The 27,696-nt window shown below is 46.0% G+C and overlaps 3 protein-coding genes across 10 annotated transcripts in view; all 3 read left to right on the top strand.

The window, feature by feature from the left end:
- The window catches only part of KIF1B (kinesin family member 1B), an 86,065-nt gene extending 74,032 nt beyond the window's left edge, over positions 1 to 12,033 (top strand). For all 8 annotated transcript variants that reach the window (XM_017825704.1, XM_017825700.1, XM_017825706.1 and 5 more), the window contains 11 exons: positions 359 to 473; positions 976 to 1,109; positions 1,631 to 1,692; positions 2,362 to 2,507; positions 2,770 to 3,009; positions 3,469 to 3,540; positions 4,144 to 4,265; positions 5,023 to 5,172; positions 5,652 to 5,844; positions 6,435 to 6,553; positions 7,406 to 12,033. In XM_017825704.1, the coding sequence (XP_017681193.1) occupies positions 359 to 473; positions 976 to 1,109; positions 1,631 to 1,692; positions 2,362 to 2,507; positions 2,770 to 3,009; positions 3,469 to 3,540; positions 4,144 to 4,265; positions 5,023 to 5,172; positions 5,652 to 5,844; positions 6,435 to 6,553; positions 7,406 to 7,448 (1,396 nt within the window). In that variant the 3' untranslated portion in view covers positions 7,449 to 12,033. The remainder of the gene's footprint in view (positions 1 to 358; positions 474 to 975; positions 1,110 to 1,630; positions 1,693 to 2,361; positions 2,508 to 2,769; positions 3,010 to 3,468; positions 3,541 to 4,143; positions 4,266 to 5,022; positions 5,173 to 5,651; positions 5,845 to 6,434; positions 6,554 to 7,405) is intronic.
- A 1,431-nt stretch (positions 12,034 to 13,464) lies between these two features.
- PGD (phosphogluconate dehydrogenase) lies at positions 13,465 to 23,711 on the top strand. The gene is made up of 13 exons (XM_017825829.1): positions 13,465 to 13,567; positions 14,729 to 14,804; positions 15,219 to 15,398; positions 15,535 to 15,600; positions 16,698 to 16,816; positions 17,818 to 17,887; positions 18,247 to 18,381; positions 18,902 to 19,091; positions 20,628 to 20,758; positions 21,250 to 21,383; positions 21,724 to 21,823; positions 22,718 to 22,840; positions 23,395 to 23,711. Exons 1-13 carry the CDS (start codon positions 13,560 to 13,562, stop codon positions 23,512 to 23,514), a joined length of 1,452 nt encoding a protein of 483 aa, XP_017681318.1. The 5' UTR covers positions 13,465 to 13,559; the 3' UTR covers positions 23,515 to 23,711.
- Positions 23,712 to 24,588: 877 nt separating this feature from the next.
- Positions 24,589 to 27,116, top strand: LOC108502607 (centromere protein S-like). Its single transcript, XM_017825694.1, has 5 exons — positions 24,589 to 24,701; positions 24,813 to 24,936; positions 25,368 to 25,401; positions 25,987 to 26,053; positions 26,780 to 27,116. Exons 1-5 carry the CDS (start codon positions 24,651 to 24,653, stop codon positions 26,933 to 26,935), a joined length of 432 nt encoding a protein of 143 aa, XP_017681183.1. The 5' UTR covers positions 24,589 to 24,650; the 3' UTR covers positions 26,936 to 27,116.
- Positions 27,117 to 27,696: the final 580 nt, after the last annotated feature.

Here is a 27,696-nt window from a genome sequence, read left to right as displayed (position 1 = left end):
TTCCCATGCAGTTTGAAGGCCCAGCTGGGCTGAATTACACCTGAAGCAATAGAGGTGAATTCTGTCTGTTTAGAAACACTGTTCTCTAGTGCTGACTTCCCTGTAGTGCTGTGACAGCTTTAGTTCTCTTCTGCATTGCCTCTTTTCTCTTTCAGATGAGTCTTTTTCATAACAGGCAAAATACTATTTCAGGTAGAAGTAAATAATCTTGGAAAAGAAGAGAAGGTTTTTGCTTCAAGTGTTTGTTCTCTCAGTCACTGAGAGTCATAGTGGATGGTGTCAGGGAAGAGGTGCTTTACACTGAGCAGTGAGAGGGATGCAGAGGAACTTTTACAATTGAGCTTTTACTTCTTTCCAGGACTTTCTACCGGTTCGAAGCAGTTTGGGATAGTTCCTTGCATAACTCCCTCCTCCTCAACCGAGTGACACCATATGGAGAGAAGATCTATATGACCCTCTCTGCTTACCTGGAGGTGAGACCCCTGTGCCTGCCTTTGGCTTGTGGCTCAGTAGAACCATTTGAGACAGGACTCAGTGTGTACCCGAGATAAACACTGCCTGGGCTGAGTGATTTCAGTCCTGAAGCCAGTCAAAGGGTTTACTCATTTTCTGAGAACAGGGTGGAAAAATTTATTCCCAGTTAACATCTTAATGTCCAGGTATTCCTGCCTGGCAGCACACGTGAAGTGAAACTGGTGATCTCTGTGCCTCCTTTTGTCCATCTTTGTATCTGAAAATCCACTGAGATCAGTGAAAGTTGCTGTGGAAGTACTCCTGGTGTTACAAACACTGCCTTGTGTGCAAGATGCTGTTGTTTTGTGTAGTGCAATTATTTCACCCACGAGACAGTTCGAGGAATTTGACAGTTTTCTTCACCAAAAACCCAGCTTCCCAAAGCTGTCCCACTCCCAGGGCAGCAGTGTAGCTTGGCACAGTTGTCTGCAGCCCCTCACTCAGCGCTGCTTTTCCTCTTAGCTGGACCACTGCATCCAGCCTGCAGTCATCACCAAGGACGTGTGCATGGTGTTCTACTCCAGGGACGCCAAGATCTCCCCGCCGCGCTCGCTGCGCAACCTCTTCGGCAGCGGCTACTCCAAGTCCCCAGACTCGTGAGTTCAGTTCCCAGTTTTGGTACCAAGAGTTCATGTCAATATGTGCTTTTTCTCTTAGAGGGCATGGGGAGGATGTAGCTTATTTTTCTTTCTTTCTTCCTTGAAACTGTACCTGATTGTGGGTTCTCCAGCCTGGTTTTGAACGTTCTTTCTTGCATTTGTTTCAGTGAAACTCTGATGGTTTCTCTCTTTACTGACCTCTTTTCCAGGCTGACAGTTGGGAAGAGAGTTCCATTTTTCAAGCTTGTACATAGATGGTCCTGATCCTGACCTGGAATTTGCTCCAGCACCTGCTCTCCAAGTCCAGTGCAGGGTGGGGGGGGAACATGGGGGAAATACCATTTTTGGAGATCTTGAAGTCTGTCCTGGCTGTTTTATGCAACATTATAATTCAGATCTAGTTCTAACTAACAACTGTTCTTAAACTTCTACTTTGGGGCCCACTGAACTACAGCTGATGCACTTTATTTCTGAAGATAACAGTGTGTTTTTGTTTCCTTCTGCTTTCCTGTGAACAGCAACCGAGTCACGGGGATCTATGAACTAAGTTTATGCAAGATGGCAGACACGGGCAGTCCAGGTAAGCAGTCACTGGGTGTTCAAGTGATAAATATGAAATATTGCAGAAAATTTCCTGGGCAGAACAGAGTAAACACTTCTGTCCTGATGGGAAGGTGTTCCTGTGTTTCACAGGAGAAAGGGAACATTGCTACTCCATAAAAAAAACTTATTCAGGCTTTTACTTTAGACTCAGGTCTGTGTTTACCATCACTTTACACTGAGGATTCACTGAGAACTTGACGTCTCTGACATGGGTATCTCAGGAAACTGGGCATGTACCAGAGTCTGAGACTTAGGACCATGATACACTGCCATCACTGACAGTGGAGATGGGTTTGGCAGCAAGAGAGTTTTCTCTTGGCCTTTTGAAGGTGATGGAAGGAATGTAGCTCATGTAGTATCAGTGTATTCTTCTTCTAAGATGTGGCAATCGAAGTCTTTGTGTTGAATTAAACAGACCAGCAGTTTGCATTGTATCTTGGTCAATAGAAAATATCTGAATGAAGTAAGAAAGCTGCACTAAATCAGATATCTTTGGAATGTGTAATGGCAGTGAATGAAATCCTTGCCTTGTGTATTCCCAGCCAAACAGCAGAGTTGTTGGCTCTTCACAGATTGCTGATTGTTTCTTAGTGACATCCCTCTGGCTGTGGCTTTAACATGTCTCATGTTGGTTTTTACTGCTCAGGAATGCAGAGGAGGAGGAGGAAAGTCCTGGATACATCTGTGGCATATGTAAGGGGAGAAGAGAACCTTGCTGGTTGGAGGCCCAGGGGTGACAGCCTCATCCTGGAGCATCAGTGGGAACTGGAGAAACTGGAACTGCTGCATGAGGTGAGTAAAGAGATCAAAGTCAAGATTTAAATGAATTCTCCCAACAGAGAAGATACAAAGTGTGGGCTGGCTGCTGAGTGGGACCTTCAGCTCAGAATCTCAGTGTATTCAACAAAGGCAGATTCAATTTCCAGTGCCATTGTAAACTCCTTCCCTTGGGAGAATGTTCACTGGTCTGAATATAAAAGAATGCCTGAGAACTGAGTGTCTGTGAAACAGGCCCCGTCCTGGAGCAGACCATACCCATTTCTCCTCTCACCAGGTGGAGAAAACCCGGCACTTCCTTCTGCTCCGTGAAAAGCTCGGTGACAGCATCCCCAAGTCCCTGAGTGACTCACTGTCCCCCAGCCTGAGCAGTGGGACCCTCAGCACCTCCACCAGCATCTCCTCCCAGATCTCCACCACGACCTTCGAGAGCGCCGTGACGCCCAGCGAGAGCAGCGGCTACGACTCGGCCGACATCGAGAGCCTGGTGGACAGGGAGAAGGAGCTGGCCACCAAGGTGGGGCAGGGCAGGGGCCTCCTGGGGGAGAACTGGGGTGCCAGGGGTGGTTAAAGATCAATGGTGAGCTTCTCAGGTAGCACAGTGAATGCCCAGCACTGTGAGGGTTGCACTGGAGTATGTTCTCCGATGAAATCATCCACTCACACCACAAAACCACAATAGGTTTGTGCCGTGGCTGTTCACTCACCTCATCCCCCTTCATTAATAGTTCTATAAGTAAAGCTTCCTAATTTTATCAAGGGAAGTGATTATTCCCCTCTTCTTCTTCCTAATTTTATCAAGGGAAGAGATTATTCCCTCTTCTTCTGGGATTTTTCACAGCAGTTTAGGATTTGTTTATTGTTTCACGAGCTGCCCAAGCGTGTCTTGGCAAACTGCCTCTTGTATTCAGATTTCCCTGAAAATCTAAATGTAAAATTCTCTTTCTGTCTCTCATTTGTTTTTCCCCCTCTGTAGTGTCTGCAGCTCCTGACTCACACTTTCAATCGGGAATTCAACCAGGTGTACAACAGCATCAGTGATTGTAAGGTAAATATGTCATGTAGGACAATACACTGTATTTGTAGTACAATAACAACACATTATGGGTCGTGGAATCTGCTGATACTATGAAAAGATAAACCACTTTATATTCATTTCATTAATTTTTATTTTCAGTCTGTTGGAAGTATTTGGCTATTCAGCATCAGGTCCCAAAGAGTATTGCAGGAGTTGGAGATGGTGTGGACTTGGACTGTAGGACATCTTCCAGTTGATCAGCAGACTGGAAGTGCTCTTACTGGTCTTTCCCTCCATACACTTTCCCAATGTAAAAGGATAAATTGACTCTTAAAAATTCTGCCTGTAGGCCCAGGGAACCCCAAGTTGCAAACTGCATAGTGTGATGTTCCATTGAGGAAGTCAGACTGTGAATACTCAGAGGTGCAGGACATGATAACAAGCTCTGTCTGCAGAAGTGCCATTGTATTTTATTTATTTATTTATGGTTGTGTGCAAAAATTTGACTACTGAGTAGGGCAATGGCTGATGGAAATACCTTTGTGTTGTCTGAGCTGAGTGTTCAGCCAGGGCTGAGCCCCAGCTGCAAACCCAGCTCTGTTTGACCCTTTGTCCCTGTGTTTGTCCCTGGAGCTGTCGGATATTTCTCCCATCGGGCGGGACCCGTCCGTGTCCAGTTTCAGCAGTGCAACCCTCACCCCTTCATCTACCTGCCCTTCTCTGGTGGATTCCAGATGCAACTCGATTGATCAGAAGTAAGTGTGGTGCATTAGTAGGAAAACATCACTTTTCAGTGCTTCATAAATCTCTTTGCTGTGTTTTCTGATCTTTTTTTCTCCTCTTTTCTTCCTTGTCCCTACTTTGAAATACTTATCTCAACAGCCCCCTTGCCTTACTCCTCCAGACCCTCTGCACAGTTATTTTTGCCCATTTTGAAGTGGTTTTTTTCCCTTTGTGCTGGAGGAACACTCAGATGCTTGTCATTCCAGTGACCAGTGCATCTGCAGTGAGCAGAATCCACAAGTTGTTTCAGAGGTCTGTTACGAAGATCTACTAATAACAACCCAAACAAACCAGTTTGACCACTGCTCTCTGTTTATCTTTCTCAGCTGTATCTGTAGCAGACATTTTTGATTGAATTTGGAACAACTACTTAGTGAAAGACATGTAATTTGTACCTTCTCAGTTTAACATCCCTGAGGGAGGAGTGCTGATGAAGCACATTTTACATCAAAGATGTGTGCCTGTGTTGTGACTGTGTTTAGCAGGAGAAACAGGGGAAAAGTAGTGGGAAAACAGCTTACTTGCAGTTATTGTAAGTTTTATTCCACAGATATTAAGGAAAAATGCTATTTGATGTTATGCAAAAGGGTCCCAATGTCTTTCCAAAATCCTCCTCTTAGGAGGATGAAACTCCGAAGACAGGCTGGGCTGTAGATGCACTTTAAAATTCCATTGTCCATTCAGTTGCTTTGTTGGGATTGACTTTTCCTTCTCCACTTTTTTGTAAAGGACACCAGAAGCAAATTCTCGTGCCTCCAGTCCCTGTCATGAGGTGGAACAGTTCCAGATAATTCCTGCAGTAGAAACTTCCTATCTTGCCAGAGCTGGAAAGAACGAGTTCCTAAACCTCGTTCCTGATATTGAGGAAATCAGACCAGGGTAAGTTTTTTGTTGTTGTGGCTTCCCCAGAGCTGTCACAGGGGCTTTCTGAGGTTTGTAGGTTCTATATCCCATTAAGGAGGGAAAATTAACAGGTGATAGCAGAGCTGCAGAGCCCTGTGTGGTGGAGGCAGGGCTGGGGAAGGTTGTGTTGATGTTTGATCTCTGCAGCTTTCGTTCTCAGCATTTTCTTAATGAACAGGATTTCCAGTGGCTTAAATATGATGTTTGTTAGCATCAAACTGTGGCTGAAGTTCACTTAGAGATCTGTAGGGTCCTTCTTTCTGTCAGACTTCTGCATAGTTATTGAAGACACAGTTCAGCTTGTTACAGCAGAACTTTTCTGAACACTGTTGCAGACAAAGCGTGTTAAAGACCAAGCGTCTTACACAGTGTTTTGCAGTTAACAGGGATACTCAGTAGGTGCCTAATTTAGGGAAAAATCTCCTCCTGTTAATATGTGGGGATTTTTTTTCCAGCTCTGTGGTCTCCAAGAAAGGATACCTCCACTTCAAGGAGCCTCTCTCCACCTCCTGGGCCAAGCACTTCGTGGTGGTTCGCCGTCCCTATGTTTTTATTTACAACAGTGACAAAGACCCTGTAGAAAGAGGAATCATCAACTTATCCACAGCCCAGGTGGAATACAGTGAGGATCAGCAGGCAATGGTAAAGGTCAGTCTGAGAGCTGTTCTTTGTTTACCCATAAAGCAGGAACGTTACAGGCAGTGGTGGATCCATAACATCAGGTGTGTCATCTCTGGTCCAAGCAAAATGCATCTGGGAGGATGTCTGGGATCTGATGATTCTGCCCACAGAGTTCCCAGTTTGTTCAGGGTTTCTTGTGTTTTGGACACAGCCAGAAACTGAACCTGACTGCTCTTACACATCAGATCAGCTTTTAGGGGATGTGTTGGTACCATCACCCCATATTTGGTTTTTGCATCTTCCTTTGTGTGGTGTTCTGCCATTGTGTGTTTTGTTTATTTAAAGAAAAACCCCACAAAACAACACACACAAACATCCTGCAAGGAATCAAATGCAAGGAATCAAATGGACTTTACTGCTCCATCAAAGTCCATACTCGTGAGTTAAAACATTATTTTGTAGAAGTCAATGACTAATAATATTCTGGACATGAGCAGTGAAACTTAAAAGAAAGCCCTTAGGCCTTGTAGGGTTTAGGAACGTGGCAGAGAGAGGAATTGTGCATCAGCTTCTGTGCTTTTAGACTTCAGTATTTTAAATTGTTTTCCATCTTCCAGACACCCAACACCTTTGGAGTGTGCACAAAGCACCGTGGGGTCCTGCTGCAGGCCATCAACGACAAGGACATGAACGACTGGTTATATGCCTTCAATCCTCTCCTGGCTGGCACAATTCGGTGAGAGGCACCTGGGGCAGGCAGGGCTGGGGAGCAGGAGGGCAGGGAGAGGAGCAGGAGGGCAGGGAGAGGAGCAGGAGGGCAGGGAGAGGAGCAGGAGGGCAGGGAGAGGTTCAGACCAGGAGCAGAGGGTTGGTCATGGAGTTTAATCTTGTTCTGAAGAATCTGATAAGTTGAGGAAGCTGAAGGAGGGAAGAGGGGAGGCAACCCCTCTGCCCCAAACAATCAGGAAACCAAGCACCCTGTGTTTCAGGAGCTGCAGGGGCTGCTGCTTCTTTGGCTTGTGATGTTTTAACAGCCACACTTTGAACTTGGGTGGGATGCTGCATTTGGAGGCCACCAAATGGCTTCCTTGCATTGCCATTTTACAGATTTATAAAGCCTCTGCCTGCCTCTGTGCAGGCAGGTCTGCACTGCCTTTTTAGGTTCTTGATGATGAGCTAAAGCAGAAATTCTCATTTCCTTCCCTTTTTTGAGCTTCTCTAGCAGGCTTCCCATGAACACAGGTCCCAGGCAGCCCCTGCTTGCTGCAGAGATCTTACTACATTGCAGTAACCCTTCTTTCAGTAAAAAAAGAAAAAAATGAAAAACTAAGCTGTCACAGCATCAAATAATTTCTGAACAGTGTAGCCCTTACAAGATTCTGCCTCCCTTTAAAGGAGCACAACAGAGGAGTGAGAATTTTTTCTCATCACAGCCCTGGGTATGGTTCACTTTCTTGCCATGGGGAGCAAACCAGGACTGTACAAAAAGATTTAAAAAAAAAAAAAAGTTGGGCAAACTGTAGGGAGGAGGGTGGAAAAATAAACTTCCAGAATTCACCAACTGCTTTTTCCCTTCTTCCCTGTGCAGGTCAAAACTGGCTCGAAGGCGCACGGGCCAGATGAAGTACTGAGTCCATGTAATGTTCTCATCTGTCCCCTGCCTCACCTCCTGGTAGATGGTGTTACCTCTCATTTTCTCTTTGTGATTCTTGACAGTTTCTCTTGTATGTAATCCTGTGGCTTAACATCCCCCACCTGCCCCACTCCTTCAGCACATTTTCTAGGTATTCTAACCCTACCTTGTTTCTTTTCACCTGTACCAGAACTGTACTAGTAGCATGTGGCCAAACAAAAAGAGAAAGAAAAAAAAAAAAAAAAAAAAAAAAAAGGAGTGATTATGCACGATTCAAAAAAGAAAAAAAATTATTTATTTTTTCTTATAACAATTGTTTTTCCCATTTCAACTGACCTTTTGGTGTCTGTCCCACTGTCTGTTGTTGTCTGTCTGGACTGCTGCAGAGTTTTCATTCAATTTGGGACTTGGCAGTGGTCATTGGTTCCCTCAGGGCAAAGTTCCAATGCCAGGGAAAGATAAATTCTTCAATGTAGACATTACCCAGCCAGGAACTGCAATAGCTCCTCAGGCTTTCTGGATCCAGCCTCTGATTTCAACTCTGTTGAGAGCTGATATTGGACAAATCTATCTGGGCAGACTGGAGTTTGGACTTTTTGGGTTTCCAGGGTCCAACAGGCAAAGGGATGAGCTGGAAAAAGGCAGGGAACAAACTAGGAAGGACTGGCCAGAAAAATCTGCCTTGAAGCTCCTGCTGTGGGGTTGCAGGTGAACAGTGCTTGGCTTTAACTCTCACCCAAAGGAGTTGCCACCAACACTCCCCTGCCTCTGAGCTGATGTGAGGAGGAATAGATCCCGTGGCTGAAATAGTAGATAAAATCCCCAAAATGTCAGATGCTCAGCCTTGTATTTGGCAGATGGAGAGTGTTAAATGGGAAGGGAATTGTGGTTGTTCCCTGGAGCAGGAGATCACCACGGAGGGCAGGTCTCCTCTTGCTGCTCCTGGTCCTGACTCTGGAGTTCTGCAGGAACAGTTCTCACCTCTCTGGGAAGAGGTTTAGGGCTGTCACTGGTGTGTCAGGGTTGGCTGCTCTGGGACATTGTTCCAAAAGGCCTGTTTGTGCATCCCTAAATGATGCTCAGGTGTCACCCCACCTGTCCATGGGGAGCATCCTCGGCCCAGGAAACACTTCCCAGGCAGCCCCAGCACTTGCAGTTTTCTCCAGGGAGCAGCAGGACACTTTCAGTTCCTTTTGCAATAACTGTCACACGTCTCCTAATTTCCTTGCTGCAGTTTTCATCAGCTGAACCCCACTAGTTAATTTGAGCTTCAGAGTTAGTCCTTCCTGGGGGACAGATGAAGTGGATCCTGGTCCTGGTCAGTGGAGTGTCAGAATTGGCTTCTTGGACATCAGCTGGGTGGTGTCAGTTCCTGACCTACAGTTTGAAGTTCTCCTTGTGGCCAAAGCTTTGGCCTTTGCCCCAAGAAAGGAAAGCAGAAGGAATTTCCTCTCTCTGCCAGGTTTTCAGGGAGGTTGGGGGGTGTGTGTTCTACTGTGTTTCAGACTGCTGTGTTCTACTTCCCTGGGCACTGGTAGGGCTCTGATCCTGGGGAATGGGCAGGAATGTCATTGGGAGGTTCCAGCCCCTCAAGGGAGAGGTAAAAGGGGGTTGTTCCACTATTCCAGCAGGCACATCTTGGCACACTCCAGCTCCAGAAGGTCATTTGGATTCAGGTCACGCCTCAGCCAGTCATGCCATGCCATGGGAATTCTGTGGGACTGGAATCCACTGAGCAAGGTTTTGGCTTTCTGGGGTTCTCATTGTTCAGTCAAGTGCTCTGCACAGTGAGAGCTCCTAAAGCAGGGGTGGCAAAGGAGCAGGGAGAGGAGTCTGACTCTTGCTAGGACATATCCTTCTATCCCTCGAGAGAGTTCTCAAGCTAAATCACCCTCTCCTGCTGCCTCTGTGGTACTCAGATTTGTTTCAGAACTGGAAGCCAGAGTGAGGGAGCATCCTGGGGGCCCAGGAGCACGACAGGGATGGTTTTGTGGTTCGTGTGTTGTTTTTTTTTATTTTATTTTATTTTTTCCCTTCTGTTTTTTGTCTTGTTTAACTGTGTGTGACTCTAAATACAGTGATGATATTCCTTTGTTATGCAATGATGATAAAGCACTTCCAGTGTGTGGATAAGACTCTTTGTCCTGCAGGAGGGCTCCTCACACTGGAGCTAAGCTGATCTCAAGAATTAGGTTAATTCTAAGCATTAAGTTATTGCTGCCATCACCACTGTTTATGATGGAAGTGGAACCAGTTTGAGGAGGCAGAGTGATTTAGGTGGTGGTAGGTTGTGACACACTGAGAGCATTTTAACTTTTATCTTTTTCTTTTTTTAACTAGAAGAAAACTAGTTTGCTAAGTCTTTGCTTTGGATAAGCCAGAGAATGAACTAAGTGGATATAGGCATTGCATGGAATCATGATTAAGGGATCTTCCTTTAAAAGCAGGAAGAGACAGATGCTTATTTTATGCAGAGCTGGAAGTGTTACAGCCATGTTGCATAAATGTCACTCTTCTGTCTAAAAACCACAAGCAGCTTCTGGTGACTTGATGTCTGTGTGGACAACAGATCATCAGAAGAGCAAAATTCTCTTTTTAAGCATCAGTATCTCTTAAAGCTGCATAATTTGTGACAAAATAGGTCCTGTTGTGTGGAGTTCAAATGGGCATTACTGTTTTCTAGTCTGGCATAAAGGCAAACGGAGTTTTTTTCCAATTACTGAATCCTGCTCTGAAGCATTTGAGTTTCCCTACTTAGAGCTGGACTGAAATCAATCCAAGTTTTCTCTGAAAAGATAACAAAGCAAAAAAAAAAAAAAACCAAACCTGAATTTCCATCCACTTCCAAGCTTAGCCCAGCATGTTAAAAATTTCTCTTTGGAAACAGAGCAAGAATGTGCTGATTTGCCTTCTCCTGACACTTCCAAGCCCTCTCTTGGTTACCTGCTGTGTGTGTGTGGAGTCCCAGAGTCAAACAGCTCTTGGGACTCGGCCTCTGGAGATGAGGCATCTGCTGTGGGCCTGCCAGCCCAGAGAGCACACACAGAGCGAGCCTGGAGGGCTTTCCTGGGGAGAACCAGAGTGAAACTAGGCTGGGCTTGGGGCTTTGTGTTCTTCTCTAAAAGGAAGGAGAAAATTACCCTTTTTGTCCATTGAAAATGATGTTGAATCTTCCTGAATATTTTAAAACTAAGCTAAACCTCCTATACTGTATTTCAGAAATGCACTTTAAGTACCTTTTTAAAGAAGATTCCCTCTATTCTGGGATGCAGAAGGGAAGGGAGTCCTATTTCCAGACTGCTGAGAAAGGGTTTTTCTGGTCAATGGCTAATAATCCTGATTACTAATTAGCAAGGTATTTCAAAGCAAAGACTTTACTTTTTGCTGCTTGTTATCTAATTTACAGGGATTTAATTTTATGTAATGTATTGTATATTTATACATCTGTAATTAATTGCACATTAGATAAGGAAGAGGATTAGCTTCGGTCTAACACCCACTGGTACCATACAATCAACTAATAACTGCCTGTGCACGTGCATCTGTCTGGTTCTCCTGCACAGCCTGAGTTGGTGGGAGTTTGTGCTGTGGTGGGTGTTTCTGTGGAAGGTGCAGCTGCTGAACCTGCTGCTGGAAGGAGGGAGGATCCTGCTGCTGCTCGGGAAGGGTCTGGGAATGTCCCTTGGGCCGGGTGTCTGTCCCATCTCCGCGCTGAAGTTGCTCACCCCGGTCGGTCGTGGTCTGGCTGTGCTGTCTGTAGCAGGAATGTATTAACTTTGTGCTTCCTTGTTTAAAAAACCATCAGCTGTTCAAGAGCAGGACTGACTTTTCTTTTGTTCAGAAGGCCATTTATGCGTTCTGTGTATTCGAAACCAAAACGAGTCCAACACCAACGAGGTGGTTGTGTCCAATGTCATTGGGAACAGGTTGTAAATTGCCAGGATCAGCTGTGGATTCGGAAAACTGGGGGGATGGAGCTCCTAAATCTTCAGTTTTAATGCTGCCAAGTGAACGGCCTGACCCTGAACAGTGCTGAACTACCCCGTGCTTTCCTGGAGGCCAGGACTGGAAGCAGAGGGAGTCTCAGGTGATCAGCACTCCCCAGGATCAGGTCTTTAATTTTCCACTCTGCTTGTCCATACTTCACGTGCAGTTGGTTATGGCTCCCGAATTGGGCCATCAGACATGCTGTTCACTGAACACATCCCTGGGAATCGCAGTGCCCGTGTCCCTGTTCATCTCTGTACACAAGGTATACAAGGTATATGCTGTATAAGTGGCCTTCTCGAACAAATCTCTTTGCAAACTGATTTCATCCCAGCGAAGGAGTGTATCAGCAACACTGTACATTAATTTCAGGTTTTCATTTTCTTATTTTATTTTGTAAATATATCCGATATTTGGAGCTTGAGTATACAAAATGTAAATATAGTTCATGTATTTGTACTAATTCTGATCCATTTGCTGTATAGCCTTAGGTGTGCAATGCAGATATCTAACTGTGTATGGTAACCTTGCACCACTGAATTGTTAGTGAACGAGGTGAAACAATAAAGGTACAACCAGTGCATTAGCAGGTAAAATGTGTGCTCCTTTCATCATGATTTAATTACTGAGTATCTTATGTTGGTTACTTGTTTTCTAAACCTGTCCTGAACAAGCTGATGCTTTCGTGAGATTTGTCTCAGCTGTTCTTGAGAAAGATCATAGAATCATAGAATAGATTGGGTTGGAAAAGACCTCCAAGACCATCAAGATGGGAGGCTCTGCTTGTCCTCCCTCATCCTCTCCCCTCTGCTGTGTTACACAGAATCTCGAAGGACTTTTTGGATGCTTTCAAAAGATTTTTTGGCTTGAAAGAGGAATTCAGCTTGTCCCAGATGCCAACACTGAACTTGCTTATCTGGGGGGACAGTTAAAAATGAGAGGAAGTGTGTGAAATCAAACCACCCCAACACAACAGCAAAGTCATTTGAGGCACCAGCTCTGTGAATAAAGATGTGTCAAGGAATCCCTGTGGATCGTTCCTGTCTTGGTCTGAAGGTGGAATGTTCTTAAAAGTCATGGACAGGACATTCCCAAAGCATTTAAGTGCCACCAGAACAGGTCAAACAGCTCTCAAAACTTTAACTCAAGTACATGATGACAAACCCCCTTTATCAGGCTGCTGCCACATCTATTCTTTGTCTGCAAAGCTCTTCTTTGCTGCTGTTGCTGACGCCTTATTTCTTTCCAGGTAGGCACTTGAGTAACCTCTGACCTTTTTGTGGTGGCTCCTCCTACAGCAAAATTAACACCTCAGAGGAGCTGCTCTCTCTTTCGCTGCCTCCTGATCCATTAATGCCCAAAATTAAGGTGAACCAAAAACCTGATGGGTCAGTTTGTTTAGAAAATAATTAACAGAAACCAAACTATACATGTGCCAGGTGTCCTTGCCTGTCGCGGAGCAAAGGTCCAGCAGGAGCTTCCTCCTCTCACAGTTACTGTAACCTCACTGCTCACAGAGGGACAGGTTTTTCAAGTTTTCCCTAAATTCCAGGACACCTGAAGACAAATGGGTGGCGGCGATACGCGAGGAGCTCACTGCAGCCTGAGACGATGTTCAACAGCGGAATTTTAAGTCCATTAATAATAATTAAAGGCCAGAAAAGACAAATGCGCAGCTCTCAGGGGTTTGCTGCGGTCCCCGGGTATCGCTGCGGGCAGAGGCACAGCGACGGCATCGGGCAGCTGCGGGCGCGGCTCTCGGGGCTCCTGCGGCCTCGGGAGCGTCGATGGCCGGGGGACAGTGCGGGGACATCGCGTGGACACCGCGGGGACATCGCGTGGACACCGCGGGGACATCGGGGGGACCCGACCCTGCGCTGAGCCCCGCCCGGCCCGGGCGGCGCCGCCCCCGCCGCTGCCCCTTTAAGGGGGCGTGGCCCCCGCGCCATCGGCCCATGGGCGTGGGGCGGGGCCCGCCGGACGGGCCAATGGGCGCGCTCGGCTCCGCCCCGCCCCGCTCGCGCGGCTGAGGGGGGACCCGGCGCGCGCCGCAGGCCGAGCCCAGAGAGCCCCGAGAGAGTCGAGAGGGAGTCCTGGAGCCGCCGCCCTCAGCGCCGCAGCCATGGCCGAGTGAGTGCGGGCCGGGAGAGGCGGGGGACAGCGCTGAAACTGCCTCGTGGCGCTGCGAGGGCCGAGGGTGCCCCCTGTTCACTGAGGGCAGGCGGGGGTCTCTCCGGCCGCTGCCCGGGGACTCTGCCCAGCCGCGGGGCCGGGGCGGCGGGTGCTGCCCTGGGCCCCTCTGTCCTGCGTGGAGGGTGCCGCGGTGGGCCCGGAGGGGAGAGGGAAGGGGCGGACGGGGCCTTGGAGGGGCTGAGAGACCCGCGGAGGGCCCGCGCCGGTGGCCGGGAGGCTGTGGCAGAGCCGGGGAGCGGCCGCTGCCCGAGTCGTGGCTGTGGAGCAGGGAAGTTGTGAGCCCAGGCCCCGAGGGGCAGGTTGGGCTCCCCTGCATGGGCCTCCAGCAGAATGTCCCGTTCTCCTCGTTTTCTGTGCTCACCCTCATTTGGCGTTGCGGAAGCAAAAACATGATGCAACGTACAGACACGGTGTTGTGGTGCAGCGTCTGTTCATTGTGGAGCTGTGATAGAGTTGGATCCATCACTGACGTGTTAGAGCCGCTCGCTTTACTCCCTGCCTGTAGTGCAGTGTTTTGGATTGTTTTTCCTGCTCATCCGACTGCGTCTTGGGGGTTGGGAATAAATCTCTGTGACTTGAGACAAGCTGTGTGTTGTTCTGCACTCTGACCGGGAGCCACAAGGATCTGCAGCCTCCTCACGAGGGGCAGCTCCGATCTCTGCTCTGGTGACAGTGATGGGACCTGAAATGACCTGAAATGACCTGAAGTTGTGTCAGGGCGGGGTCAGGTTGGATCTCAGGAAAAGGTCCTTCCCCCAGAGGGTGGTTGGCACTGACCAGGCTCCCCAGGCTTTGGTCACGGCCCCAAGGCTGACAGAGCTCCAGGAGTGTTTGGACAATGCTCTCAGGGGCAGGAGGGGATTGCTGGGGTAGCAGGGCCAGGAGTTGGACTCAAAGATCCTTGGGGATCTCTTCCGACTTGGGATATTCTGTGATTCTATGATCTCTTGCAGTAATAGCTGCCAGAATCAACTCAGAGCATGTTTGTTAGGGGGGGGAGGGCTGGCCTGGTCAGAACAGCCTGGCAGAGGTGTGGATGCTGCTGCTGGATCACTGCTAATGAGACTCACCTGGCGTTTTTGCTCTTCCACATTCCAGAGCTGACATTGCTTTGATTGGACTGGCCGTGATGGGTCAGAACCTGATTTTGAACATGAACGACCACGGCTTCGTGGTAAGTGAAGGAAACATTGTTCAGAAAAGCTGACTCAGTAGCACTTGGGATTGGAGCTGAGTATTTTGTGGATGCTTTTTCCATCCTTGTGTTGTTTCCTCCTTTTAGTTGTAACCTGTGCTGCCTTTTGTCCCGTTTCCAGGGAAGAGCAGCGGTGCAGGCCTGTACTCAGCTGGCACCTGATATGTTAGTTATGCATGACTTTTCCTGAAGTTTGCCTTGGGCTTGGCCCTTAACCACAGCTTCCCAAGGCACTTGCAAAGACATGCTCAGGTCCATCCCTGTTCTGTGCCTGTGGGGAAGGTGGAACTGGGAGAGCACAGGGTGTTGGACCTTGTTTGTATAATTTGTAGTCCGAGCTAAAGTAACTGTTCTGTTGGCAGCTTTTATTACCATATTTTCTTGCTCCCCCAGGTGTGTGCTTTTAACAGGACAGTTTCCAAAGTGGATGACTTCCTGGCCAACGAGGCCAAAGGAACCAAAGTGATTGGAGCTCACAGCCTGGAGGAGATGGTCTCCAAGCTGAAGAAGCCCCGTCGCATTATCCTCCTGGTGAAGGCTGGAAGTGCTGTGGATGACTTCATCAAGAAACTGGTGAGGCAAACATTCCTTCTACCTGTGACTTCTTGCTGTCTTTTGGAGGAGTTTCCTCTGAAAGTTCTCAATTATTCATCATTAATTAAAGGTTGAATGCAGGGAGAAAATCAAAGTGCTGTTTTATTTTTGGCAGGTGCCGTTGCTGGAGACTGGGGACATCATAATTGATGGTGGGAATTCTGAGTATAGAGATACCACGGTAAGGCTGTTTCCTACCCAAAATAAATGGATAAAATACACATGAGTCTTTCTCCTCTGATCATCAGAATAGTCAGTTGAAAGGATGCCATCACCCTCCTGCTCAGGAAAAGCCAAACTGAATTATTTCTGCAAAATTAGATCATGCAGCCTGTTGAAAAGCAATTGTTACAGTGGCTAAGGACTGCTCTGTAAGAATATTTTATACAAGTCACCCAAATCATCAGTGAGTTTTTTTATTGACATCTTTTAAAGAGTGAAGGCCTTTAGAAAATTTCCTGTTAAAATCTTAAGGAGGTTTCAGGGAGATTTATAAGCCTAAGTGTCTTTGTGGATTTGTTGTTACTTTTCAGTCCTACATGATCACAGGACAATCCAGTCAGACAGAACTGCTGGTTTGGCTGTTTTGGTTAGTGGGAGCAGCAGAGTAATTATCTGCTTGTGATCAGGCTGTAGCTCTAGAAGTTATAGAAGCTACCTTATCATATCTGGGATGCTCACAGGAAAATCCTGCATTCAGACTGGTATTTCTAAATCTTTATAAGGGGTGCTGGTGTTCTTCTTTCTGCTTTGACATCCTGATCTTGGATAAGTGAGTTGGCCATGCCAGAACAAAAAACAGGTACTCAGTGAGGACTAATCCTTGGGGAGCTTGCAGCTCTCCTTAGGGGTCTCAGCCTGTACCTCTCTCCCACTCAGAGGGAATTATTTGCCCTTATGTTGTCCATGCTTCCACCTGCACTCTGCAGTGAGCTCTGCAATTCCACCTGGGGCCTAATCTGCCTCCCCCACATCTTTGCACACAGCATGTGTCACCTGACACTTAATTCTGAGCCTTCACCAGCCTCAGTGCTGCTCTTCTCTGTCTGGTGCTTAAGGACTTGTTTTCTCAGGGAGCCCCATTTGCAAGATCCACGTCAAAGCCACAGGAAGTTTCCTAACGCTCACTTTGGTGTGTGCAGGCTTTCTCTAAGGTTGGCTGCTAACGTGTCCAAAGCAGAATTGAAAACCTAATTTTAGGTCTGAATTGGTAACCTTTGTTTGCAAGGCTCTGGTGTTAAACAAAATCAAATAATGCTGCTCTGCTCTTTGTTCCAGAGACGTTGTAAGGAACTCCAGGCAAAGGGCATCTTATTTGTGGGAAGTGGTGTCAGTGGTGGGGAGGAGGGTGCCAGATATGGACCTTCACTCATGCCAGGAGGAGCCAAAGAAGCCTGGTAAGCATGAGCTACTATGTTTCTTCTTCAGAATGGTGTGCAATAATCATCTATTCACAATGAGAGCCGAGGGAGGGCAGGAGCAGGGTGTGGGTGTGGAGGGAACAAGATATGTTGCCATCTCACTTCCTCAAGGCTCAAGATTTCTCAACCTAGCTGGGGTCATGGGGCAATGCTGAGCCTTCATGGCAGGCAGAACAGAGGCAGGTTTTTCTTCCAGGACTCCACAGGACCTACAGAAATCTGAAGGGAGGAAGGAATTTTGCTTAAATGTTAAACAAGTACTATTTCATGTTTATTTTTTTCTTTTGAGGCCCTGTACACTTGGGAAGTTGCTAACCATGAATCAGGCAGCAGCAGAAGTCCCTGTAGTGACACATTATAGAAGGAGGCTTTAATACATGTTTGTACTGATTATTGAGTACATCAATTTATCTGCAAGTTCCTGCATGCTGCTGTGCTCTTTTGTACTCTGTTGCTGTGAAGAACTGTACATCAGTGCTCATATTAGACTTTATCCCTGGGTGCCCATTCTCTCTGTAAATGTAGAAAGCAAAGGTGTGTCAGGCTTTGCCTGAGCTTTAGAATCTCTGGAGTCCCTGTCTGTTTGCATTAGTGTTTCATACCTGTATCAGCCTGTTCAAATTTGATGGCACAAAGCCATCAACAAGAGTGATCTGCTACCCGATCATCTTTTTACCATGAACAGCTCAGTAAGAACAGCTTCTGTTTTTGGAGGGAGAAGATATTTGGGCTCCTTTAAGTGCATTAGGCTTGTCTGCACAGTGTAATATCTTGCAAAAACTGTCTAGTTGCAGAAAACATATATTTAATTGGCATTGCTGCATGGTGGGCCATCAACCTGCCAGCTGCCCTCAGCCCAGGCTGCCTTTGGGCAGGTCACAGAAGGAGGCATCTGATCCATACTGATGAATATTGCTTTTGTCTCTTGGGGTGTCTGTGTCCCTGCCTGTCTGCTGAGCTGTATTGTTTCTCCACAGGCCCCACATCAAGACCATATTCCAGAGCATTGCTGCTAAAGTGGGATCTGGGGAGCCTTGTTGTGAGTGGGTAAATATTCATTTGGTACTGGCTTAACCTGGGGTCAGATGCCCACTTAGGTAGCTTGGCTGCTGAAGCTCATGGATGTTTGTCCATAATAAACCCAGCCCCATCAGTGGTTGATTTTGTGGTGGACTGGGCTCATTTCCAGTCTGCCATCTCTGATAACTCACACCATGCCATGGGAAGGTGAAGTTTTATGGCTGGGTCATGTGCTGGGGCAGCTGAAGGGACCTGTGACCCACTGGTTTCAGTTAACACTGGCTCTGCTTCCTTCCTTTAGGCCAAAGGAAGCCACGGGCAGGTATCAGACTCTAGGATTAGTGACCATGCTGTTGCTGATGGGATTTCTGGATGTTTCCTGACAGGTGGGAGATGAAGGTGCTGGACATTTTGTGAAGATGGTGCACAATGGGATTGAATATGGAGACATGCAGCTGATCTGTGAGGCCTACCACCTCATGAAGGATGTGGTGGGCATGGAGCACGATGAGATGGCAAAGGTGATCTGCAGTTTTTAGTGTCTGGGTTTTTTTTGTGGTTGTCTGCCCCTGGTGAGGGGCTGGGCTTGGGTGAAGCTGCTGCACGTGCATGAAGGGAATTTTTCTGACATGCCTCCTGCAAGGGCAGTGCACAATATTCCTGAACTTCCCGTGAGGTAGGGAGCAGCAAGCACATACAGCTGAATGTTTATAGGAGTTGTCTAAACTCTCCCACTCTCTGCTGATTTCTCCCCAGAAAGCATGTTCTTGTGTAGAGATAGGACTTACCTTGCCTGAAAAGAGCTAGTGAAACATTGAGCATTGTAATCAAACAGGCAAAATGCATACAGAAATCAGTAAATCAGTTGATGTATATTGTAGATATAGCAGATTGGGGTGTGTATACATATATATGTATATATATCTATCTATATAGATATGTATATATGTGTATATGTGTGTGGGTGTATATATATATCTGTGTATCTATATATGTATATGTATGTATGTATGTACAAGCACATTTCTTCCCCTTTTCCAGGTGTTTCAGGAATGGAATAAGACAGAGCTGGACTCTTTCCTGATTGAAATCACAGCCAATATTCTCAAATTCAAAGACAGTGATGGCAAGTACCTCCTCCCAAAGATCAGGGACAGCGCGGGACAGAAGGGCACAGGGAAGTGGACAGCCATCTCTGCCCTGGAATACGGAGTCCCTGTCACACTCATAGGTAACTGTTCCTCCATCTGCCTTCATCCTTCCTGCTGCAGGTACCACATCCCAGTAAGGAGGTTTTTCTAGATGTAGCTGTTGCAGCCTTTCTGCCCTGGTTACTGGTTTTGTCTGAGGGGCTTGTTTTTACCTTGTTCCTTAAATGGTGGCAGTACTGTTGTCACACCTGTGTCCGTGGTGCCCCCACAGCGCTGTGAGGACTCAGGGACAGGTGAGCATGAAGTGCTGTGCTGGGAGTGTTGTAACACAGGAGCTGTAATACATCTGCAACACCTTTACAGTGCCCTGATATCACCGGTCCGGTGTGGGCTTCCTGTTGGGTAATTAAATGACTCAACAGGTTCTTTGCTCTCAGAATTGCTTTCATTTTCATGCTTTCTCTACTTCTTTTTCCTTTTCCTTGGCTGGTCCAGTCCTGAAGATAAGAAAGATTATATCCAGTAGCTAAAAAAGAGTAACTACAGTGTAGCTATCAAAGGAACATGGCTGCATTCCAACAACAAAACAACTTCTGTAGATGATTTTAATACTCTACTGCCGCCCTAGTCTTTCAGTTCTAGGCTTGAAACAGTGTTTCTTTCTTGTGCTGTTAATATTGTGCTCTTTGGGGTTCTTGCAAAGATCAAGGGTGGGGGAGGCACTCCCTGATTAGTGCTGTGCAGTGCCAGGGAGCATGGTTGGGTAACGATGGGCCGATGGGGAAGTGTGTGCCAGAGTCCTTGTGCAAACGTGGCACTCTCAGGGCAGTTGCTCTGTGTGGTTTTACTACATAAGCATGACTTGCAAACTTCTGCTTGTAAGAGCAGAGTCATGCTACTCCTGCTTTTCCCTGATTTTCCCACCCCGCTGCTCCTCCCTGGTGTAGAAGGAAGTTTTTTCAGAAATGGAAAGGAGCCAGTTCTGATTTAGACGTGATATGCTAATCCTGCTGCAGGGAGGATCCAGAGTCTTGTGAAAACATTACTCATTCTTCTTTTTTTTGTTGTTGTTAGTTTGATTTTTGGAGTGTGGTTTTTTTTTCTTTGATAATTCATGGCTAACTTAAAAGGTGAAACAAAGGTACAGTATGAAGACTTGCTTGATTTCCTTCTGTCAGACTCTGAAAGGAAAACTTTTTCTTTTCTCTCCCATTTTACAATACTGTCATCAGTTGCAAATAAATACTACTTAAACCAGCATGATTAGGAATTGACTGAGCCAGATCAAGAGACTGTCATTCAGGCTTTCTCTCTATGAGCTGAAGGTAGTCCTGTGCTACCTCCTTAGCCCTGACAGATGACATTTAGTAACCTGCTTAGTGATGTTATAAAACTTTCTTATGGGCTTCTGAATACTAGTGTTAGGGGCATCCCAGATTTATGAATCTTATTCCCTCTATAACCCGCTGATTTATTTTGATTTTCACTGCCCGTGTGCCTGTGTTTCACTGTGTCTGTGGCTCATGTCAGTGACACTCACTGTGTTCTCGAGTCTCTCAGACACTGACAGTGATGCTCAGCTTTCTAACGATCTCCCTTTCCTGCCATGCCCAAAGGTGAAGCTGTGTTTGCACGGTGCCTGTCTTCCCTCAAGGATGAGAGAGTGCAGGCCAGTAAGCTGCTGGAAGGGCCCAAAATGACTCAGTTCAGTGGGAACAAGAAGGCCTTCCTGGAGGACATCCGCAAGGTGAGTCCCTGTGCTGGGCCAGAGCTGCCCACTAGAGCAGGGCTGGGGTGCTGTGAGCCCTGGGGAGGAGCTCTTGTGTTCATATTTCATAACAGTTGGTTCCTGGTTTCAGCACTGTGCACTGGCTAGTGATGTCCACAAAGCACAGTGTGACCTATTCCTGACCAAAGAATAGTCCTGAGGGAATTCGAGTCTCCCCACAGTGGGCAGTGGTCACTGCCTGGGGTGCAGAGGTCATAATTCATGCACAGGAGCTTTTCCACCCCTCAGCACTCCTGTCTTTGCAATGGGTATTGACCTCTTGATATCCCTCTCTGCTGAGACCAAGCTTTCCAACAACTAGAAAGGATATTTTGGTTCTCAGATAGCTGGAATGTGTCAACTGTACTCATCCTTGTTGAGATGTGGACTAAACAGAATATGTAGACCGTGAAGTTTCTAGTTCAGCTTTGTGGGACTTCTCTTGGAATGTGACTTTGGATTTTTTTTAGGCCCTGTATGCTTCCAAGATTATCTCCTATGCTCAAGGCTTCATGCTGCTGAGACAAGCAGCCAAAGAATTCGGCTGGACGCTGAATTACGGTGCCATTGCACTGATGTGGAGGGGAGGCTGCATCATCAGGAGGTAATTAAGATAAGGAGGTAACCTGGTTGCTGAGGGGAGAAGAGCAGGCAGTTTAGTTTATGTGGTGCTTGGCTGACAAGCCTGGAGATTTCCTTGGAAAATCCATGGAGTTACTCTGCTGATGAGGTCCTGAGAGGCTGTTTCTCTACAGAGACAGACTAAAAGTTACCAGATGAACCCTCTGTTCTGGTGGCTTAGAAAATCTGCTGCAGATTTTCTTTGGTCCTTGTAATGTTTGGAATCTGAGTCTGGCTGAGTGAAATTTTGGCACTGTAAGTTTTGGATTCTGGGCCTTTGTTGAAAGCCGTGAAATTTATTATTTATTATTACTTCTGCCTAGCGTGTTCCTGGGAAAAATCAAAGATGCTTTTGATCGAAACCCTGACCTCCAGAATTTGCTGCTGGATGATTTCTTTAAGACAGCTGTTGAAAACTGTCAGGTGAGTTGCAAGGAAAGGAGAGCATAGAAACAGTAGTTTACAGCCAGGACTGTCAGGGTTCTTCTCTTTGATACTGGCCCAGCTATGACTGGAAACTGAAGGTTTCCATTTTAGTGTTATAGAAGAGCCTTAGGCAACAGCAATTCAGAAGGACCACAATACGAGGGAAGAATGCCTGGCCTGTATGAACATTCTCATCACTGCCCTGTGCACTTGGATTTCTGTTCCAGTACCATTGTTTGCAGTAGCCCCAAAACAACAGCGTTCCAGACCCGCTGTTCTTTGGGCCTGGGTCTGTCCAAACAGTGTCCTGATTTGGATGGAGCTGACAGGCAGAATTAAAACCAGATTATCTGGCCAACAAAGAAGTCATATATTATCATTAATACCTCTTGTAACTGAATCTGAATATTTCATGCAAGTTACTGGATCAGATGAACAGTTGTACAGGGATTATCCACATGTCTGTCCAAAGTATCACACTGACCTCTTATGCCCCTGGGCAAGCTTTGTCCTAGGCTTGGTGAGAGGTCCTGGAAGTGCCTCAATGTTTGCTCAGAACATTCCCCGCTGGGTTTGTGCTTTTGGGATGTTCTGATCATGTTTATGTGAAAGAACAGCATCCTTGCTTGAGGCTGTGCTTTGAGTTCATGCCTCAACTCTTCTCATCCTGTTGTTAACTCTTATCTTACTTACCATTATTTTGGATCGACCTGTTTATGTAAAATCAGGAATCTACTGCTGATTTGCACAGACTTGGTTATTAGATTTCATAGAATGTGAAATAGCACACAATTGTACTAAAATAGTGCATATGCCTGCACATACCTCTGAGCAAGCACTGATTAGTTTCTTTTTTTTTTTTTATTTCCCCCCTCTTCTCCTCTCTCCCAGGATTCCTGGCGCCGTGTGATCAGTACTGGAGTACAGATTGGAATCCCTATGCCCTGCTTCACCACTGCACTTTCTTTTTACGATGGATACAGGCATGAGGTACTGCCTGCTAACCTGATTCAGGTGGGTACTGAAGTAGCTCTTCTGGCTACTGAAATATCATTATGTTATTTAAGCACTGCTTTAAAGGCCTCAGTGGCAGTATGTCCTAATCACTCACAGTATAGACTGCCTCACGTGTTTGTTACACCTGGAATACACCTGAATGTCAATCAAATACTTAGAGATATCTGGATAAAGAACACCAGAGATACTGGTGTGGCAGTGCCCAGCATGTGTTAGTGTCCCATCTGTGAACCAAGGGGAGTGATATCTCTGAATCAAAATGCTTTGTAGAGAAGTATCTTTGAATGTTTGCATGTATAAGTGCTTGCTTTTTAGATTAGTACCAAGCAGAAGTAATATAGTTATGTTTCTACAGAACTCATAATTACTAGATATTAATAAATGTTTCATTGCAGTGGTTTTTCTAATAATGAGACAATAAATTTGAATGTTATGATACTGAAGTCAGATCTGTTTTCTAGTATTCCTATAGTCGAGTATCAGTAGGTGCAACTTGCAGTCCTCATGTGACTGTGATATTGATGTGTCTGTTTTGTGTGTTCTTGTTCCAGGCTCAGCGGGATTACTTTGGTGCACACACATACGAATTATTATCGAAGCCGGGGGTATTTATCCACACTAACTGGACAGGCCATGGAGGAAATGTGTCCTCTTCTTCCTACAATGTCTAATGGAAATCCTTCCACTTGAAGCCAAGATACTGTAGATCTCAGATAATTCTCCTAAAAATCACTTTTTACTGTGCTAGAACTTGTGTTTGGACACTTTTGTAATAACTTGTGGGTATATTTCATATATATATATATATTATGTATATCTCAATATAAATATCATATAAGAAAGCTAAATAAATTTAGTTATAAATGTATTGAGGGTGGTTTTTTTTTCAGTACTGCTGGCCAAAATATCTTTGTGCAGTATTTAATAGACTACAGTTTATAATTACAGCATTTTTATTGTTTTGTAGTGCATAAAGTCCTAGGGATCAAGGCAGAGATGACTGGAGATCAGTTATTTCTGAGGTGGAGAGTGTCAGACAGCACAGTAGTGCTACACAAGGTCCTAGGGAGGCAAAGGCCTTTTTTTACATTGCCATGGTTTATTTGTAACAGGCAGTAGCTTAATTCTTGCAGATTTAGTTCCTGGGTGTTCACCTGCTCACTGTGAGCTCTCCGTGCTCTCTGTGGGAGGGTGAAGGGTGGGATGGATCATGGAGAAACGGGAACAATATTCCTGTCACCCAACCATTCTCCCTACAGCTGTTATTCCTAGATTTAAGCTCTGGCATAAACTTTTGGCCTAGCTGTGTGCTTGCAGTTTTTACCTCAAATCTCCCTGATTCTTTGCCTCTTCTTCCCAGGGGGCAATTAAAAATACCCACAATTGGCTCTGTTTTATATCCCCTCCCTGCAATGCTACTGCCAGTCATCTTCAGGACTTCTGAAAATTCACCTGGACGTCTGAACCTTTCGTTTTTCCCTCAGAAGCGTTAAATCTTCCCTCTCAAGTGTTAAATTTTGTGCTGCGCGCTGATTTTTGTAGCACCTTTTTTTCCCTCCATTTATTTCTGCTAAGGCAGCTACTTATTATCGAATATCTCTATAAGGCAAAATACGGCTTTCAATTTCAATCAACTTTTCTGCAGAGCACGCAGTAATATTCGGGATTTTCGTAAGATAAACGAGTGTCGCGGGTGCCGGTGAGCAGCCGGGTCGCGGCTCCCCTCAGAGCGGCCCCGGGGCGGGGCCCGACATGGCGGCGGCGCGGCCCCGCCCCGCGCGCTGGGCGGGAAACTCTGAGGGGCGCGATGGCGGCGGCGGCGGCGGCGGGCGATGAGGAGCGGCTGCTGCTCACACAGGTACCGGGCGGCGTGCCGGGGTCGGGGCCCTGAGCCACCGCCTGCAGGCGGCTGTGGTGGCCTGGAGCGGAGCCGGTGTGTCACTGCCTGCCCCCGCCTTGGTCCCTGCAGAGGCTGAAGGCGGCGGTTCACTACACGGTCGGGTGCCTGTGCCAGGAGGTGGAGGAGGACAAGGACATACGGTTCAGCAAACAGAGCATCGCGGCCATCTCGGAGATCACCTTCCGACAGTGCGGTACAGCCCGGGTTGCCTGGTGTTACCTGGTGTTACGTGGGTTACCTGGGGTTACCTTACCTGAGGTTACCTGGGCTACCTGATGCTACCTGAGTTACTTGGGTTACAGCTCCTGGGTTCAGGAACCACTGCTGGAGACACGAGGCTTTAAAATAATAGCACCGAACTAGGTGTCACTGGGGCATTCCCCTGCATTGTGTTTTTAACAGTACAAGAAATAGCGTTTCTACTTTTCAGACCTGAAAAAATCGTGTAAGTGTGTGTGGAAATATCGTGCCTGTGCAAGAGTGGCACCAAATAACCAGCTGTGGTCACCTCTCATAACTGACTTGGATAACCTGCACTTAATATCTTTGTAACAACTGTTGTGTATAATGTATCTCTTCCCACTCAGCATTTTAAAATATGTGTCATCTTTGTGTTTTCTCCAGAAACCTTTGCAAGAGACCTCGAAATGTTTGCAAGGTAGGCACTGGTTGTTACAAAGGCTTTATTCTTTAGTGTTAGCTCCTAGGTAATCTTTAAAACACTTATTGTAATTCAAGGTTTTAAGTGTTCTGTTGTCTGCTTAAATAGTGGCCGTGAAGTTAGGAAATAGATATTCCCTGCAGGTACTTCCTGATCTTGGAAGCTCATTTTTGTGTTTAGATTAATGGCTACGTAATTGTCAAATGCATTGATACACAGCAGTAGTGGATGGTTTGGGGGTAACAGGTGATTTACTAAGCTGGTTTCTCCAAGGAGGTAAAGGAGAATTTTTAGTTAAAACCCGACACATTGACCTGCTGACAAGTAAGAGGGAACAGGACAGTGGTGCTTGAAGTTCTGGTTGCTGTATTTTCACACAGGAAGTGTGGGAATTTAGATGTACAGAAAAAAGCTTGATAAAACAGTTTTTTGTGCATAGTTAGGGAAGACAGACAGGTGGGATTTGCTCGGTCCATATTAAGCCCCTTTAGTCCCTGAATTCAGTGCTCTCAATGAGATGCTCTATGGCCTCTTACAGACAGTGCTGGCAAACATGTTAAGGGGTGTTTTTATTTTATGCAGGCATGCAAAACGAAGCACAATCAACACAGAAGATGTGAAGCTTTTGGCTAGAAGGAGCAGTTCTTTGGTGAGATTCACTGTATTTTCTGTCTCACAACATTCTTAAACCAGCTAAGAGCATTTGAATGAAGGATATAGATGAGGAAGTGACTGTTGTTTAGGCAATTTCACTGTCTTACTGATGATGAGTGGGCACAAATCCAGTGACTTTTAAATTTTCATCTTACTTCATGACACTGCCTCACTGTGGGAACACACATCTCATTGCAATTCAGGAGTTGCAGGAGGGTTGCTGAGGTTCCAAGTACAGAAGTGCAATAAAACCCACTATACAGACACAGCATCATCAATCCTGGAAAGGAATCACTTTGCTTTTTCCTGATGTGTTCCTTTGTTGTAGCCCAGGAATAGTTTGAGTCTGCCTCGAGGAGCTGAGTCTCCTCACATTAACACAGGGATCATGGAATCATTGCATTCTCTCTTGTGCTGATCTCTGTGAAGTTCAGTGGATTAAACTCACTGATGTTGTGACATACCTGTGCATGGAACCATGAAGAAGAAAGCTTCCAATACTGATTTTAATTTTATGTGAGGAGATTTTTTTCCTTTCATATGTGATTCGAAATATGCAACACAAACTTGCCTGACGAGGCAGAGTAAATGTTTTTTTGGAGTCTGTCATCTTTCTTGTAGTAAGAATTTGCCCTATGACTTTCTCTTCAACATTTCTCTCTGATTTCATGTGAATAAATGAAGTTCTTCAGTAGAGAACTAATTAGTTTATTGTTCTCAGCTAAAATATATCACCCAGAAGAGTGATGAGCTTGCATCAAGTAACTTAGAGCAAAAGGAGAAGAGGAAAAAGAAGTCCAGTGCAGCCAAGGGAGAGAGAACTCCTGGGGAAAAAGAAGCAGCTGTGACTGAAAATGAAGATTCCAACATGTCATGATTTACCTTTCAAGCAATGTCTCAGGTCAGCTTCTCTTAGTATCCTAGAGAAACCAGAATTAGCCTCTGTAAGATTCCTCTTGCAGGTTAACACCAGTAAGGAATCTTTAGGTTTTTAGGTGAACACGATGAGTTGGATTTTTATTGTTCCAAAAATGCAAGGTCTGTGAGAATTCAGTAAAGCTTATGCCCAAAATGCCTTAATTGCTCACAGAAGGTACCTGTTACTAAAATTAAACTCCTTTAAATAAAGAGTTTAAAGCAGAACATAATAACTCAGTATGTGCAACACCCTCAATGCCGCTACCTAATTTCTCCAGTAACTGTTTGACTTCCTCCTTGCTTCCAGTTTGGATGCTTTTGCTCAGGCATGTTGAATATTTTGGTTTTGTTTTAACAGCCTTATCTCTTACTTGTTGCCTTGACAGTTTTGTGTCATTTCCCCCCTGTAACACTGCTGAGGTATAACCTTTCCTGTCAGGAATCCCCATTTTCAGGCAGCACTGTGGCTCTGGAGCAGTGGGCAGACACTGACCCCCATTGCCCTCTGCCGGGCTGGCAGAGCCTTACAGAGTGCAAAAGAGCTGTAAAAGAGAATTCAAAAATAATTGGATTCAAAAGAAGCAGATTTAAAGACATCAGTAATTAGACAGAAATAGCCAAGGGAAATGAGAAGGCTGCTCAAGCTGCTGTGTGGGCCAACTTGATCCAGCAAGAATTAGCTTGCCAAGGATAGTCTAAAATATGCAGCAAGAGAGGAGA

This window comes from Lepidothrix coronata, unplaced genomic scaffold (genome assembly GCF_001604755.1).
Source record: "Lepidothrix coronata isolate B3197 unplaced genomic scaffold, Lepidothrix_coronata-1.0 Scaffold122, whole genome shotgun sequence".
Lineage (NCBI taxonomy): Eukaryota > Metazoa > Chordata > Aves > Passeriformes > Pipridae > Lepidothrix > Lepidothrix coronata.
Note: the sequence above shows the minus strand (reverse complement) of the source record. Positions and strands in the feature narration are given on the sequence as shown.